This window comes from Alosa sapidissima, chromosome 3 (genome assembly GCF_018492685.1).
Source record: "Alosa sapidissima isolate fAloSap1 chromosome 3, fAloSap1.pri, whole genome shotgun sequence".
NCBI classification, from domain to species: domain Eukaryota; kingdom Metazoa; phylum Chordata; class Actinopteri; order Clupeiformes; family Clupeidae; genus Alosa; species Alosa sapidissima.
Genome location: NC_055959.1, coordinates 18,762,218 through 18,777,309, shown reverse-complemented (window position 1 = coordinate 18,777,309; position 15,092 = coordinate 18,762,218). Strand labels below are relative to the sequence as shown.

The following is a 15,092-nucleotide window of genomic DNA, read 5'->3' as shown; positions in this document are numbered from 1 at the left end:
AAGGAGTTTGGCACGCTCACAAGTCCCCCTTCCATGGTGCATTTATTTGTTTATTTATTTTGCTGTTGTTTATCCCAGGCAGCTCCAAAGAAGGAGATGATTAGGGCCTCAGACGACTTTCCTCTCCTCTCTCTCTCTCTCTCTTTCGGTCAGATCTTCCATCCTCGGGTTTGGAAGAGAAGAGGGCAGTAAGGAGGAGGAATGGAAGGGCTGGAGGGGGGATGTCTAGCTGAGCGAGGTTGGGTCTCCCTTGGGATGGACCACGGCCAAATATTTGAACTGGACCATTCAAGCGATCAACTCGACCATTCTGGACCTTCCATGAGATGAATGCCCTCATTGATTGCACTGGGAGATTGCATCATGTGCAAAAGAGTCTTTCGGCAGACTGTTGCCCTTCTGTTGGAGGAAAGAGAGAGTGATGCCATATTTAAGGGTCGCTGACTAACCTCTGGTAGAGGGGTTTTCCCCACATTAAGAGCTTTCCCCGTCTCTGAGATCACCTCTCTCCTTACCAGGGGCATGGTAATTAGTACCACAAAAGGACTGCGGTAAGACATTCAGTTGAATTGACGAAATAAAGGAAAAACCACATGGGCCACCCCAGCTTTAAGACTGGTGACCCCCCCCACACACACACACACACACACACACACACACACACATACACACCAGCTCCTACACGCAGCATCCTCTTTGTCTTTCCTTCCGATGACTCAAGAGCGTCGGAAACTTCATCTGTTGACCCCTCCAGGTGGACACAACAGTGCGTGTGTGCGCGCGAGGGAAAGAACGTGCCGGAGTGTCTTGTCCTCCTCGCGTGTTCTTTACCCTTGGTCTAATCCTTGATATGTTCCTGCTTATGTTTAACATCTGGCGCTGGCAGGACAAGAGTGGAGGAGCGGGGTTGGGGAGGGGGTGAGTGGTTGCATCCTGTGGGTTAAAGCGGAATAGCAATGGCCCTACTAGGTGCCCATGTACTTATGGCGGAAGGAAAGCAGGGCCAGTGTCTCAGCTTGTCAAAACGACTCGAAACTAGTCACATTAGGAGATGTGGTAAATTGTTGAAATTGACTATACACATTTCACAGTTCTCACAGATTCCCTTCTTGCATTTCGCCATGGCTCAATAGCAGGCGGCTCTAACCTTCATCCTCTCCTCTCGGATACTGTGGTGTATGGAAGCATGTTGAGTTCAAAGGGATATTATCGCGCTTTGTGTGTCGGATAAGCTGCACCATCATCTGATGAGTCTCTCCGATTTCCAAATGAGCTTCGTGACAGATGAGTGTGGGACTGTCTTTGTGTGCGGAGTGTGTGTGTGTGTGTGTGTGTATGACTGCACTATGCCCTGGGCATCATCTCTGACTCCAGTGGCAGCAGTGCAGGCGAACATGCGCACACACACAGACAAATGTACATGCACGCGCCCATACACACATACTGAAACGCCCCCAAGCCTTTGCTACAATCTGGGCATCGTGGCTAAATATAGACACCAGTGTGCCAGGACCTGACTATGGGCATCTACAAACCATCACGATTCATTTATTATCCCATCCATCTTTACCAGGCATGGCTTTCAGTCTACCCTTTTGTCCTTCCATCATTCTCTACATTTGTTTGCTCTCCCTCGAGCTCATCCTTGTCTTCCTTCTCTCCTGCTACCCAGTAGGTCACCAGCCTGTGATTGTCCACATTCATTCATCCATACTTCTCTGACCTCCATATTCAATGATCAATGCCTCAAAGCAATTTATCTGGGAAACAGGTCAGTGAGATCACCTGTAACTTATGTGAGGACACTGAGAAGCGTCAGCATGTAAACATGTGGCTATTTGCAGCTGTATACAGTATGTGAGTATGTAGATTTTAAATCACTTCCCTTACTCACAATTCACATATATTCCATTCAAATATACAAAGCCTGCATCTGGTTTCCATGTGCATCTGTACAGATACCCATCAAATGCCGTATCCGAGCGCATCTCCATCAAAAACACTGGCAAAGGAACATGGAGACAGACAGATATGACATTCATGTCAAACCCTGTCTTACGCCCTTGTCCATCTCCTCCACCTCCGCTCTCTTACCCCGTTCAACACATACAGCCAACCAGAAATGCCTCTTAAGAACACCGTCAGCTCTTTCTGCTTGGTGTACACGCACACACTTTACTTTGAATCTGTCCACCCCTCTAAATGCAGTTATGACACACACGTACACATAGCCAACCACATTGAAACAGACTAACAAGAAAATCATGTTTATTTAGACAAGGACATTTTCACAACTTAATTACCTCAGACTGAAATTTTAAAAAACAAGCCTATATTACATAGACCCACTCTACAAAATGGTATAAAAATAAAGAAGACCAAGACCGTGTTTGATTGCGTGTGTGTGTTTTCCGAGAGAAGGTCAAGGGGTTGTTGTTCCAGGGGAAAGTAAGAGTGGGGCAATCTCTCTCTCTTCACATGGGGTAGTTGAGCATCACGTCCTGTTTGGCCAGCTCCAACAACATAGGATCGTCGAAGAACTTGCTGATACTCACATCCTCGCTCAAGCCCTATTGAGAGAGACGAACAGCCGAATGTTACTTTGAAGCCTCGACTCAAGTGCCATTAGAGAGTCTCACAGTCTATCTGTGTGTGATTATGTGAGAGTGGAGTGAGAGTGGAGTCTGACCTTGCGTCGGCGTGTTTTGATCATGAACTCCCGGGCCAGGTGAGGGGCAGGCTGGGGCTCCAGGGGACGAATCACAATCCCCTTATCCAGGGGATCACCCGGAACAATCTGAGAGAGGAAGCGAGGGGGTGGAGGGAGAGAGAAAAAAAGAATCGTAGAGAAAATAAAGTGAATAAAAGCAAAAGGAGGGAGAAAGACAGAAGGTAGGGCAAGAGAAAGAGTGACAGACAGACAGACAGCAAACCCATGTCAGCAATTCTGTTTTTTCAGCCAATGCAAAGCAAATGCTGAGGCAGATACAAGTCAATGCATGGTGCAAAATCAACCATCAAAAACTACTAGACATATCACCTGAACACACACACACACACACACACACACACACACACACACACACACACACACACACACACACACAATCACAGAGATGTCACATGGAACTGTGCTGACTCAATGCAGCCCGACTCAACATCATGACTGTCACAGCACATGTCCTTTCTGTGTGTGTGTGAGTGTTTGTGTGTGTGTGTATTTACATAGGAATATTTACCTGCCAGTGGTGAAACACGCTCAGCGCAAATGCCTGCCCCTGAGTGTGTGTCCGCAAGTCTGTCTCAAAGCCGAAGGAGTCGATGGCAGGGATGAAGGCCTTGATGGTGTACAGGGGAGAGCCAGGGATAGGTGCATCCTGAGTCACGTGCCCTCTGCAAAAAACAAACACAAACAAAACAAGAGAAGTCAGGTCTCAAACCATTACCCCATCTCACATCTTTAAAGTGAAAGTCAATCGGACCAGCAGTTTCTTAGTTATGTGTTTGGTGTGTGTGTGTGTGTGTGTTACCTTCTCCTTGCGAGTACAGTGTACACTGCCGACACACAATCAGCTGGGGCTTGAACCTCCACAAAGTAGTATGGCTCCATCAACCGAGGTGTGGCCTGGCAGGACAAGAGCCAATCAGAGCAGAGGATCAAGTAACCAATTAGCACAGAGCAGGGTATATGAGCACAGCCTCAGCTTGTGAGCTCCCTCTCTGCCATAAGGAAGTGTTGTATAAACGTTTAGGCAACATAAAGAGAAAACAGGATTTGAGGTTGGGTGCGTACTCAGAGCAAAATACTGTGTAGAGAGAATAACGTTTAGAGAGTAAGAAATAAACAAAGTGATAGAGGGAGAGAGAAAAAATCTATAGAGAGAGCAAGACAGGAGCACAAAAGAAAGAGAGACAGAAAGAAAGAGAGATAAAGAAAGAAACCGTACCATGAGGAAGGCTGAGTAGACCACTCGTCGGGCGGTGGGGATGACCTGTCCTCCACCTCTATGCAGCGGCTCTTGGGCGATCACTGCATCCAGGATCTTAAACTTCACATTACGGATGGCTGAGGAGAGAATGAGCAGGTCAATTACTGCTAGGAAGGGAAAGTCTTGTGCAAAAGCCACACATACCGGTATATGACAGTTATGAGGGCCTGTGCTAGCTGCTGCCACCTAGTGGATATTCAGATGAAGGATTCAGGTCATAAGTAGTCTGCAGGGCTGAGCACAAGCTCACCAATTCTCAAACATGGAATGTCGGAGATATGATCAAGGAATGGGACTTCTCGTAAGCACACAATCATTAGAAGCACAGTGTAAAATAAAATAAACAGAAAACAGTGACAAGTGTGTATATGTGTGTGTGTGTGTGTGTGTGTGTGTGTGTGTGTGTGTGTGTGTGTGTGTGTGTGTGAGAGAGAGACAGAGAGAGACAAAGAGAAAGAGACAGAGAAAAGGGAGTGAACTTACGTTCATCACACAGTGGTCCCTCTCTCGTTCCCCACTGGAATCCCTGAACGATGCTGTCCTTCACAGAGCCCAGCAAAGCTTTATCCACCTACACACACACACACACACACAAACCCAAAACACAGCGAGAGCAACGTTAGCTGAAGGTGTAAAAATAGTGATAATTATATGTATGTATATATAGACCCTTTCAACAATAAAAACAAAAACAATGCTTGAACGTCCTATTTGGGCCCCAATCTACTTCCTCTGCATTAAGATAACATATGGAATGTTAAAAAGGAAGTCTTGTGGGGCCAACTATGATGCTGATAATGGAACTCTCTTGAAAGGGTCCATAATGCCATCTAGATTTGGTTGCTTTAGCCCCAGGATATGGAGTTTTATTTTTCCTCTTCCCCGTGTGCACGACATGCCTTTTGGGATTCTCTCCCCCCTTTTCCAGGTGATCCTCAGCACACATGTGCACTTCATTTACTTAATTTATCAATTTAGCCTTAAATACCAAATTAAGACAACAAAGAACACGTTTTGTTGTATTTATCAAAAATGCACGCAACTGTACCAAACAAGCATAAACACGCTCACACACACCACGGGGAGAGAGACAAATCCTACAGGCTTGTTTCCACCTTCATTTAAGGTTCACAGTGCAAACACGGGCTGCGGGCTGTGCTGAGCCAGATCAGAGGTGTGAGCGTGTGTCTATTTGAGGGAAGGGACAGGGCTGGGATTTATTTGTTTACTCTAAGGGGCATGTTATGGGTTCTCTTTGTTTTTTTGGTTTTAACCCAGTGCATGCAACATGACCATGACCAACAGTTGGCCTTCAAAGCAACCTACCATCCTATTCCAACACTCTACCTACCCTTCCAGTTTTCCATACATGAATTTGGAATTGACCAATATCACTTTATCAATACTGATACCAGAGCTTTTATCGATCATCATCAATATAATGCTTAGGTTGAAGTAAACCACACAGCATCTTTGGCTGAAACAATATTCCATATTTAAATGTATTCAAAAGCAATTTGGTAGATTTAGAAATGATTTACCATTCCTGGTGTTACTTCACTGATGCTCTACATGCACACATAACCCGTTGTGGAAGAGACTTTTATTTTGATCTCAAAATAAACAGTTGTTTATATTATCTCTTAACACAATTTAAACCTTGAATCAGTTAACTTTTAATAACAGATCCAAATATAGATCCAGTTGCATCATTCAGTGAACTCCTTTTCTACGTCAGGCTTACCTCAGAAGGCAGAGTGTCGTCTACTAGAATGTTGGGGCCAGTGGTGTCAGGCCCGAAGGCCCAGATGGAACGAGCGGCCAGCAAATCCCAGTCGTACTTGGTCTGGAAAAACTCTCCCAACTTCTTTCTGTATCGCCAGAGACAGAGTCAAAGGGAGGCCAGGGAGGAGAACACAGAGACAGTGAGAAAGAAAGAAAGAAAGAAAGAAAGAAAGAAAGAAAGAAAGAAAGAAAGAAAGAAAGAAGAGAGAGAGAGAGAGAGAGAGAGAAAGTGGGAGGGAGGGAGAGAGAGATTAAATAGTGTGTAGAGTGTGTCCCTGGCTTGGTCACTCTGCAGATGTTGTTTATTCCAACCCAGATGGGTTCACAGCTGAGTCGCGCACACACACATTCATTGTCTCACACACACACACACACACACACAAACACAAACACACAAATACATTCATTCGCACACACACACACACCCTTCCCAAACTGCACCTGCCAGCTGGAGTATAGATAAGGGGAACAGCTGGGGTCAGTTCAGGTTTGTGTGTGTGAATGTGTCCATGGTTGAGAGCGTGTGTGCAATAGCATCTATGAGATTGCATGCAGTTTAGAAAGCAGTCTACTGAAGTGTTACAGATATTGCCTGTTTGTTCTGCCTGTGTTCAAGCAGGTGCAAAGAGCAAGAAAAAACAAGTGCAGAGGTGTGAATGTGTATGTTTATGTGTGTGTGTGTGTGTGTGTGTGTCACTGGTGTCTAGTAAACGCACCTGTTCCAAGTAATCTGCACCACTTCGTTCTCAATGTCCTCTGCCAGGCCCTTCTCCAGTGGCTCCGCAATCATGGTGATCTTATTCCTGTCAATTAATACAGCACAGGACCAATCAGAGCACAGCAGTCAGCAACAGCCTCGCTCCACACCACAACAGTCCAGATGAGCTCTTACTGCTGACAGATGTGGTCTACAGAACAAAAACTCACTTTTTATTGGGTGTTTCGGCAAAACACTTCAGTGACGAGGTCTCAACAACTGTCTCACAGAAGGTCACCACAGGGTCAGCCACCTAGGTCAGAGGGCAAAGGTCATCAGGAAAACTCAGAAAGGTCCAAAATAAACCTCAGTACTTCATTCAGCTGGTCGTTTTTATTTATGAAGCTTTGCATACTTCACACAAGTCTGTCTTACCTTGATGTCAATTTCGGAGTACATCTTGCGCAAGTCATGCATCACACAGTCCAGGTAGAGCTCACCTGTTCCCAAGATGACATGCTCCCCAGACTCCTCCACCTACACACAGACACACTCCATTATTTACACTGTGTACATTTACACTGTGCAAATCTGGAACTGAGAGATGTTATTTAGGCATTTGAGAGAATTAGGCCACATGATCTGTAACCAATGTCCAGTCTATTACACCTCACTAACATACTGTTGCATTTGAAATGTTTGGTCACAAGCAGAAGCAAGCTAACTACTGGGGTGCGTTGATTACCTTAGTGGTCAGAGAGGGGTAGCTCTTGTTGACTTTCCTGAGACCGTCCAACATCTTGGGCAGCTCAGACGGGTTGACAGGCTCCACAGCGATCTTGATCACTGAGGCAGTGTTAAACTTCAGCGGCCTGAAGATCTGAGCCTGGAGATGCATTGCATCACACACACAAAAGTTGTTTGATTTCCACCTTGTGACTTCATATATGTTAGTACTCTCTGATATATTGCCCCCTGATGCCTACCTCTTCATTTCCTCGAGGTTCTGTGATGGTGGCTGTTTTAACGATTGGCTGATCACAACCCTCAATTAGGATCCAGTTTCCTGCTGGGACACGGTTCACTTCGATCTGGTACCTGCAGATATAAAAACACACAAAACACAGGGAGCATGAGGGAAACAGGAAAGGTGTCCACTTTCCAAAAGTTGACAGACATTCACCACAATGTTGACATTCACCACAATGTTGGTTACCTGGCAACTGAGATCCAGAGGCGGCCGACGGTGCAGACCTGCGAGTCCTCTTCATCCTCCAACGTGTAGTTCTCCCCAAGAACCTTGATGGGTTGACCTGCTTGCAGGGTTCCACTTAGAACACGTCCAAAGGCATGGAACTGGACCCCGTCATCAGTGCTGTACATCTTGGTGGTGTGGCACATGAGAGGGCCCTGGAGGAGGAGGAGGAGGAGGATGAAGAGGACAATGCAATCTTAGATAGTTAAAAACAATCAATTATTTTTTTCTAGCCATTCTGTTTTCATTCACTGTTGCTACTCAGTTTTCAACTCCATGAGCATACGCACACACACAAGCAGATATGTGGCTTAAGCCAGGAAGACTGAGAGCAAGAAATAATTATGAATAGTTTTCATGCATTACATTTCACACACACACACACACACACACACACACACACACACACACTAGGGGTGTCACGATTTCGTAGAATCGACAATGCAGCCACACCCCCAATGTCACGTCCAGCATGTATGCCATGCATTGGTGGAATGTAACGAAGTACAAATACTTCGTTACTGTACTTAAGTACATTTTGTACACTAGATATGCAACTGTGTTCTGTTCCCTGAGCATATGCTTGCCTTTCTCTGTCTATTATCTGCAGTGTTAGGGCCTCCTCTTTGATGAGATTGCTAGTCCGCGGAGCAGCGAAGTTACAGGCTATGCGCGTGCTTCTGTCACACGTCTGATAATTTGTGGCACAAATGAATGGTAGACTATTATCGAACCGCTGGCCGAAAGAAAAGGAAACTAAACGTTTTCTAGATTAGGAAATATTTCTTAATTGTGTGTGATCAAATAAAGAGGCATAGTCTACAATTGGGGGTAGTAATGTTGCGCGTCTGCGCAAGTGAAACTGAACCTGATCATAAAGACACCTTTCTCAACAACATTTCTGTTCAATCTGGACCAGCAGAACTGGCATTACGATCCACCGGACGTTCCCCTTGTCGACCCCGTTAAACGTGCTTTGCTGAATGATATTTAAAGCTGCAGTTGGCAAGATTTTTTTGATCATATTCACTGAAACCGACACTATGCTCCGACAGAACAAATTAAATCAGCCGGTTTTAGAAAAAAAACCTGCACTTCTACCTCCACCTAGAGCCTGTTATTTGTTTTGCAAAAATCCACAGCTCCCGGTTCTTCTGGTCCAATCAGAGCAGGGCTGTGTGAGATCTGACTGTCAGTCACAGTCTGGTGCAGTCTGGTGCGCACTGACGAGCACAAACTCGATGAGAGGGTGCTCGGTGGTAGTGGGGGAGGGGCATGAGAGTTGTAAACATTCAAATCCCCTCAATCTGTCAGACTTGCCAACTGCAGCTTTAACTCAGCAGCACGTGCTGAACTGCAGCATCAACACTCCTCTAATTTTAGGCTCAGCCAGTTAAAAAATACACATCAACCGACCGAAATCGAAATCTGAAATCACCGGTGTGGAAGTATTTTGTCGTTCATTCACGTCAATTAACACTAGCTTAGCCTACTCAACTTAACAAGTGAAAAGATGATCAGTCCAAGTTACAGTTACAGTCTAAAATTACTTTAAGGCTTAAAATGCACATTGATAAGTACATATTCCATGAACCATAACCTTGGGTCTCTTTGTAGTGTGCTGAAACAATCAAATTATCATTGTGTTGTTTCATTTCACTATGTTCACGTCTCTGTTTAATGTTTGTTCTGTTTACAACCTCGTGGTTGGAATGGTTTCAAAATAAAAGCTCCCCGAAACAGAATAGGAAAAGGCCGAAAAAAAGTAAATAACATAAGGAATGCATTCATAGTAATATTAAAAAAAGACCGAAAATCCAATCGAATCGTGACTTTAAAATCGAAAATTAAATCGAATCGAGGATTCGGAGAATCGTGACACCCCTAACACACACACAAAGATGCTTACATCTGGGTCACACTCGGTCATTGCCTCCGCCAGGTCGGAGTCCAGGCCGCCTGTGTAGCTGTGCTCAATCTTGGCTCGAGCCCCTGTCTGGGGAGACGGGATGTGCTGCACACACATGTCCACAAAACCTGAGAGAGAGAGAGAGAGAGAGAGAGAGAGAGAGAGAGAGAGAGAGAGAGAGAGGAGCACACATGGGTCAGAGGTCAGTGAGGCTAGACAGAGCAAAGGGAGACCCCACACACGCAAAGGGAGACCCCACACACGCAAAGGGAGACCCCACACACGCAAAGGAGACCCCACACACGCAAAGGGAGACCCCACACATGCACAGCAGACCTGCAGATTAACCATGAAGATAAACTACCACACAATGGGTACATACACACACACAAAATCTCTGGGCACCTCTGACCGATTGTATGCATTTGTAAGTGTGTGTGTGTGTGTGTGTGTGTGTGTGCGCGTGTGACTGTGTCCACACACCTGTGAACTCCCCAAAGAAACGGTTGCAGACGAGCCGGAGCAGCGGTCGGATGTTGAGCTTGAGCTCCTCTTTGGTCAGGTGGATGCCCAGCTCGTCCAGCACTCGCGGCAGTGATGTGTCACAGTCCCCCACCACCTGCAGCGCACCGGGGAGAGAGTGAGAGAGGGGACACACCACACGCTTACCACCCCTGACCTCCAGTGCCTTAATCAAGCTCTGATAGCTCAATACAAAAAACTCTGGGAGCTTTTAAACTCTCCACTAGATTATTGCATTTTTGTTTTGGTGTGTTCGCTTTGTGACACTTTGCCAGATACTGTACATGTAGTAAATGGATTAGAAAAGAAACAATCCCCAAGACAACTTGGTTTTTAGTGGTTTTAGAACAGCTAAGGACTTTTCAGGCACGCTGCTTCACGTTGTACTTGTTCTAAAAGCACTGTAAACCACATCCTCCTGAGGCTTATTGCTTAATTTAGATCTGAACCCATCTAAACCCCTGGCTCCCCTCCACTGGGTGTGTCTGCAGAGGCAGCGCCAGCAGGCCTCACCTGAGACAGGATCTTATAGAGCGGCTCCAGCACAAACTCCACAAAGCTGCGCTGCGAGTTACTGGTGGGAGCCTTCTTGGTGAACTTCCGCCTGATAGATAGATAACAGATAGGGAGGGAGGGAGGGAGGGAGAGAGGGAGAGAGAGAGAGAGAGAGAGAGAGAGAGAGAGAGAGAGAGAGAGAGAGAGAGAGAGAGATTACATTTTTCTGTAGGTCGGTGATGTGGTTCAATTGCATTCTATTCATATACAAAACACTACAAAAAGTAATCTCTACATCTCTGGACTCTACATCATTCATATCATTCAGTGGTTTATCATGCTTGTCCATGCTTGTCCTTTGGGATGTTGATGTGAGTGTTGATGGATAGTATGTGGTTCTCACGTTTTTGGGTTGAAGTAAATGTCGCCCCACAGCCTCTTGGCAAACTCTGTGTAATTGACATCACCTACAACAATCACAAAAGATAAAAGACATCAGTATGGACATGTTGGATCATATTTCTGAATTCTGTTATAAAACAGAGTGGGATATATGGGTAAATACATTGGCATGCATATAGTAAAATGTTATATTTGTATGCATCAATAATTATTTTTGTTTATGCATGCTTGAAAGAGATCCAGCATATGCTTGAGAAACCCAACAAACACTGGGCTATGTGTATATGTGCAAACTAACTAAATAAATAAACCTCTTCTCTTACCATACGTGTCTGAGTAGATCTTGGCGAAGGAGGCGAGTGTAAAGCAGGTGCTGTACTGAGGGGAGGCGAAGCACACGTTGCCCAGGAGAGGAGACACCACCAGGCTCTCGTCTGTGGAGTACGTGCTGCAGGACAGAGGAAAGACATCAGACAAAAAGACCTCAAAGCATGAACTTACTGTCTTTTAGTCAAATTACCCCAAACGATCCGCCACCTCCAAGAAGACCCGATCCAACCAGCGGTCCAATCAAAGGCTACGGAACACCACACTGATGATGGGGGTACGTACCTGAGCATGCCGTTGACCTCGTCCACGATGTGGCGCAGCTTGTAGTAGGCGTCGGTGGGGGGGAGCTTGAGCTCCACGATCAGCCGGTCGATTTTGTTGATGCAGATGGTGATGGCCAGGCGCTCCTGCACGGCGTGTTTTATCAGACGCTCCGTGTTCAACATCACCTACAAGGAGACACACACCAACACCTGAATGTATCTTTGGCTGCAACTAATGACACACATAAATGAATACAGCTAGAATCTCACAGAACACACTGAAGCTAACGGGTGTAGCTAACTGAATGTATCTTTGGCTGCAACTAATGACACACATAAATGAATACAGCTAGAATCTCACAGAACACACTGAAGCTAACGGAGGAGAGAGGGGGGGGGGGGGGGGGGGGGGTGTCTAGGAAAGGATAAGCTCAACACCACTCACGCCCTCTGCAGCATCGATGAAGAGCACGATCCCGTCTGAGAGGCGGATCCCTGCGGTCACCTCATCGGAGAAGTTCACATGACCTGTGGGGTGACCAGGAGACGCTCAATAATAAGTTAACTATGAACATGACAGCACGATCCAAAGCCTGAGTGTGCATGTGTAAAGATGGCTGGTCATACCTGGTGTGTCCATGATGTTGAACAGGTATGATTTATCCCTGGAGTCAGGAAGTACCATTGTGACAGGGGTGCTCTTGATTCCAACTCCTCTCTAAGAGGTAAAATAACAATGACAGTCACAAAGAGGAAAGATTTAATTCATCCATACTCTAGGCAAAGAGTAGGTAAGGCTTAGAAAGATATGACAGGGTTCTCACCTCCTGCTCAGTGAAGAGGATGTCTGTATAACGAAGCTGCAGATGGTAAAAGCATACAAAGAGGATTAGAAATATAGGGAGGGGGCAGTTACTGTCATGTGGAGAAAATTAACATAATACGTATTGGAATGTCTGTGCATATCAGACTTTAGTGTGTGTGTGTGTGTGTGTGTGTAGTCAACAGAGTGCACCAACATCTGCATCATCTCTCTTCCGGATTTCTGGGTGAGTCTGTTCAATCAAGCAGTCCACAAAGCATGTCTATAGAAAAACAAATGGAAACAAATCAGATTAAAAATACTAATTACTGATTGGATACATGCTGCCTAGTGACTGTGCGCTTGTGTGAACCTCTGACCTTTCCATGATGCAGGTGACCACAGAGCGTGACATTCCTGATCAGTTCTGGATTGTCCATCAGATCAGCCAAGAACCTGCAGACCACACATACATGCATGCACACAGTTAGTAATACTGCTGCCTAAAAGGTAAGTTACACATGCATAGGCTTTCTTTGTGTGAGCTGGCTCTACAACTAGTACTTGAATGGTGGTAATCAACTTTACTTTCTGCTTTCTGCTTCAGACTTTCCCATAAAAGGGGTGGTGTTAGAACCATATCACTAATCACAGATGGAGATGTAAAGCCACCTAGGCCTATTTCAACAAATGATTACTTCTGTGCATTCATTAAGACATGAGAACATCATCTAGAGTGATTAATCTGACAGTGTATTGGTTGTTTTGATATTTTCATGGTTAGCAGTCTTGAATTTATCCATATCCATTTATCCATCCATCCAAAGATTTTTATACAGGTGGAGCTCTGCATGTAAAATATTTGACAGAAGCTCCTAGGCATGGTGATTCCATTTTCCAAGATAACTGATTGGTCAATAGGCGGTGCTTTTATGTTTTGTTTTATTTAACTCAAACATAACCCACTACAGACCAAGTTAAGTTTATAGCATAAATTACCATGGTGATGTAGCCAGGTTAAGGGAGAGCTACCTTCATGTTATTGCAAACCCCGGCTTTCAGTGCAACGTACCTCGCTAACCCACTACACGTCACTTTATACTGCATGTATGGTCATTTTAAAATTAATACACACAAACACACTTTACATCAAGTGCAATCTGCCAACCTTGTCCTTTCACTGTGAAATAACAATATTACTTACTCCATGTCATAGACAGTTGCTGGTAACTCCTGCTCCATGAGTGTGAACTGTTTGGTTTTAACAGGCTTAATAATGGGCTCTGAATGGGAGAGAAAGTCAGAGAATCATAACATCATTACCATTTCAGTAACTTATGTCTGCATGCATATTGAAAGTGTGTGTCTGTTGATGACCAATGGGTAAAAACTGTGTGTGTGAGTGTGTGTGTGTGGTTACAGACTTTGACATTAGACAGGTACATGCACCACAGCATTCTAACCTGTTAAAGGTTGTGTGTCCTCCTCTTGGACAATAGTCTCCACTTCCGGTCCATACACCTCCTCGGCTGTGGGATAATATTTCTTGTCCTCATGCAGGACCACCTCCATGCTAGGGACATCTTCATCTCCTTCTCCTGGCTCATCTTCATCATCTTCATCTACCTGCAGACGTCGAAACACATCTTTTAACCACCACATTTCTACTTTCATAGAGACAACACAAATGGGACAAAAATTAAAAGGCAATATCAATAAAAGTGTAGTGCACACCTCGTCGATGTCCCTGTCCTCGGCCTCCAGGTCATCATCCTCGTCTGAGTCCAGCTCTGGACCGATGTAATTACCAAACTCATCATAGAGATCTGCCTCCATGTCTTCCTATGAAAAGAAGTAACATCCACCCATTACAACATTCTCTAATTTAGTTCTATCAATTTCTACATTACATCTAACATTAGTCTACTTAATGTCAGTTGATTTACAGCATGTCTGTGATGATTCTATTATATTAGTCTGTCAACTGCTACTGTACTGCATTTTCCTGAAGAATTAACTGAGACTATCTGCGCGTCTACCTACTTCATCTGAGCAATTTCTCAAAATCTTAACTAGGTTTACAGGCCATCTGAGACAGAGCAGATCTTCATAGATATCTGAGGAATTGCTTCTAACCAGGCTACAGACAGCTGGTTAGCTCTTGAAATCAGCCATATCTCTTTATTAAACGGCAAATAACGTTTGTGTCAAACCATAATCTTCTAAAGAATTGAGCCATCAACATTATATCGAGCTGGTAAACACTAATCATGTCGAAGTTAAGATCACAGCCGTCAACGCAGCTTGCTAACCTATGAATGAACGGCGTGTTTGCTAGCCAACATTAGCTAGGAAGCTAAATGTTAATGTTACCAGGTACGATCTTACATTAGTTTTTGAACGAACTGTATTCTCACATGGGAGCATTGCTTGACTGAGATATGCAAAACAACATAAAATCAGAGACTCACCAAGGTATGAGGACTAACTACGACCTTACGTTGAATTAATACAGCACAAGATCGTGGCACTGCTTACTGCATACCGCCACAACACTGTGCATCCAGCGGCAAAGCGACGGTGTAGTGAAAGGACCCCAAACAACGCATGAGAAACGAATGAATGCTGCCCTTCAATCAGCCT

At 44.9% G+C, this 15,092-nt stretch overlaps 1 protein-coding gene across 2 annotated transcripts; it reads right to left on the bottom strand.

Moving 5' to 3' along the window:
• Positions 1-2,251: 2,251 nt before the first annotated feature.
• Positions 2,252-15,062, bottom strand: eftud2 (elongation factor Tu GTP binding domain containing 2). 2 transcript variants are annotated; one of them, XM_042087908.1, is made up of 28 exons: positions 14,921-15,062; positions 14,184-14,291; positions 13,913-14,075; positions 13,654-13,732; positions 12,830-12,905; positions 12,667-12,732; positions 12,472-12,507; positions 12,275-12,365; positions 12,093-12,175; positions 11,667-11,833; positions 11,378-11,502; positions 11,056-11,119; positions 10,671-10,761; positions 10,119-10,254; positions 9,636-9,763; positions 7,688-7,881; positions 7,458-7,569; positions 7,217-7,357; positions 6,907-7,008; positions 6,702-6,784; positions 6,491-6,577; positions 5,734-5,860; positions 4,473-4,560; positions 3,948-4,066; positions 3,531-3,625; positions 3,240-3,393; positions 2,690-2,797; positions 2,252-2,570 (listed from the first exon to the last, which is right to left on the bottom strand). In XM_042087908.1, the coding sequence occupies exons 2-28, from the start codon at positions 14,283-14,285 to the stop codon at positions 2,475-2,477; spliced, it is 2,913 nt and encodes a 970-aa protein (XP_041943842.1). In that variant the 5' UTR covers positions 14,286-14,291; positions 14,921-15,062; the 3' UTR covers positions 2,252-2,474. The 2 variants fall into 2 exon arrangements, with proteins under 2 accessions (XP_041943842.1, XP_041943843.1); XM_042087909.1 differs by having other exon boundaries at positions 14,184-14,287; positions 14,921-15,040.
• Positions 15,063-15,092: the final 30 nt, after the last annotated feature.

What these genes read in the sequence shown, in the direction of transcription:
- eftud2 (XM_042087908.1), bottom strand. Translation starts at nt 14,285, where the DNA reads ATGGAGGCAGATCTCTATGATGAGTTTGGTAATTACATCGGTCCAGAG. An exon ending in TCCTCTTCACTGAGCAGGAG is followed by an intron (nt 12,366 to 12,471) that starts GTGAGAACCCTG and finishes TTTACCTCTTAG; the next exon opens with AGAGGAGTTGGAATCAAGAG. An exon ending in TCATCGATGCTGCAGAGGGC is followed by an intron (nt 11,834 to 12,092) that starts GTGAGTGGTGTT and finishes GTCTCCTTGTAG; the next exon opens with GTGATGTTGAACACGGAGCG.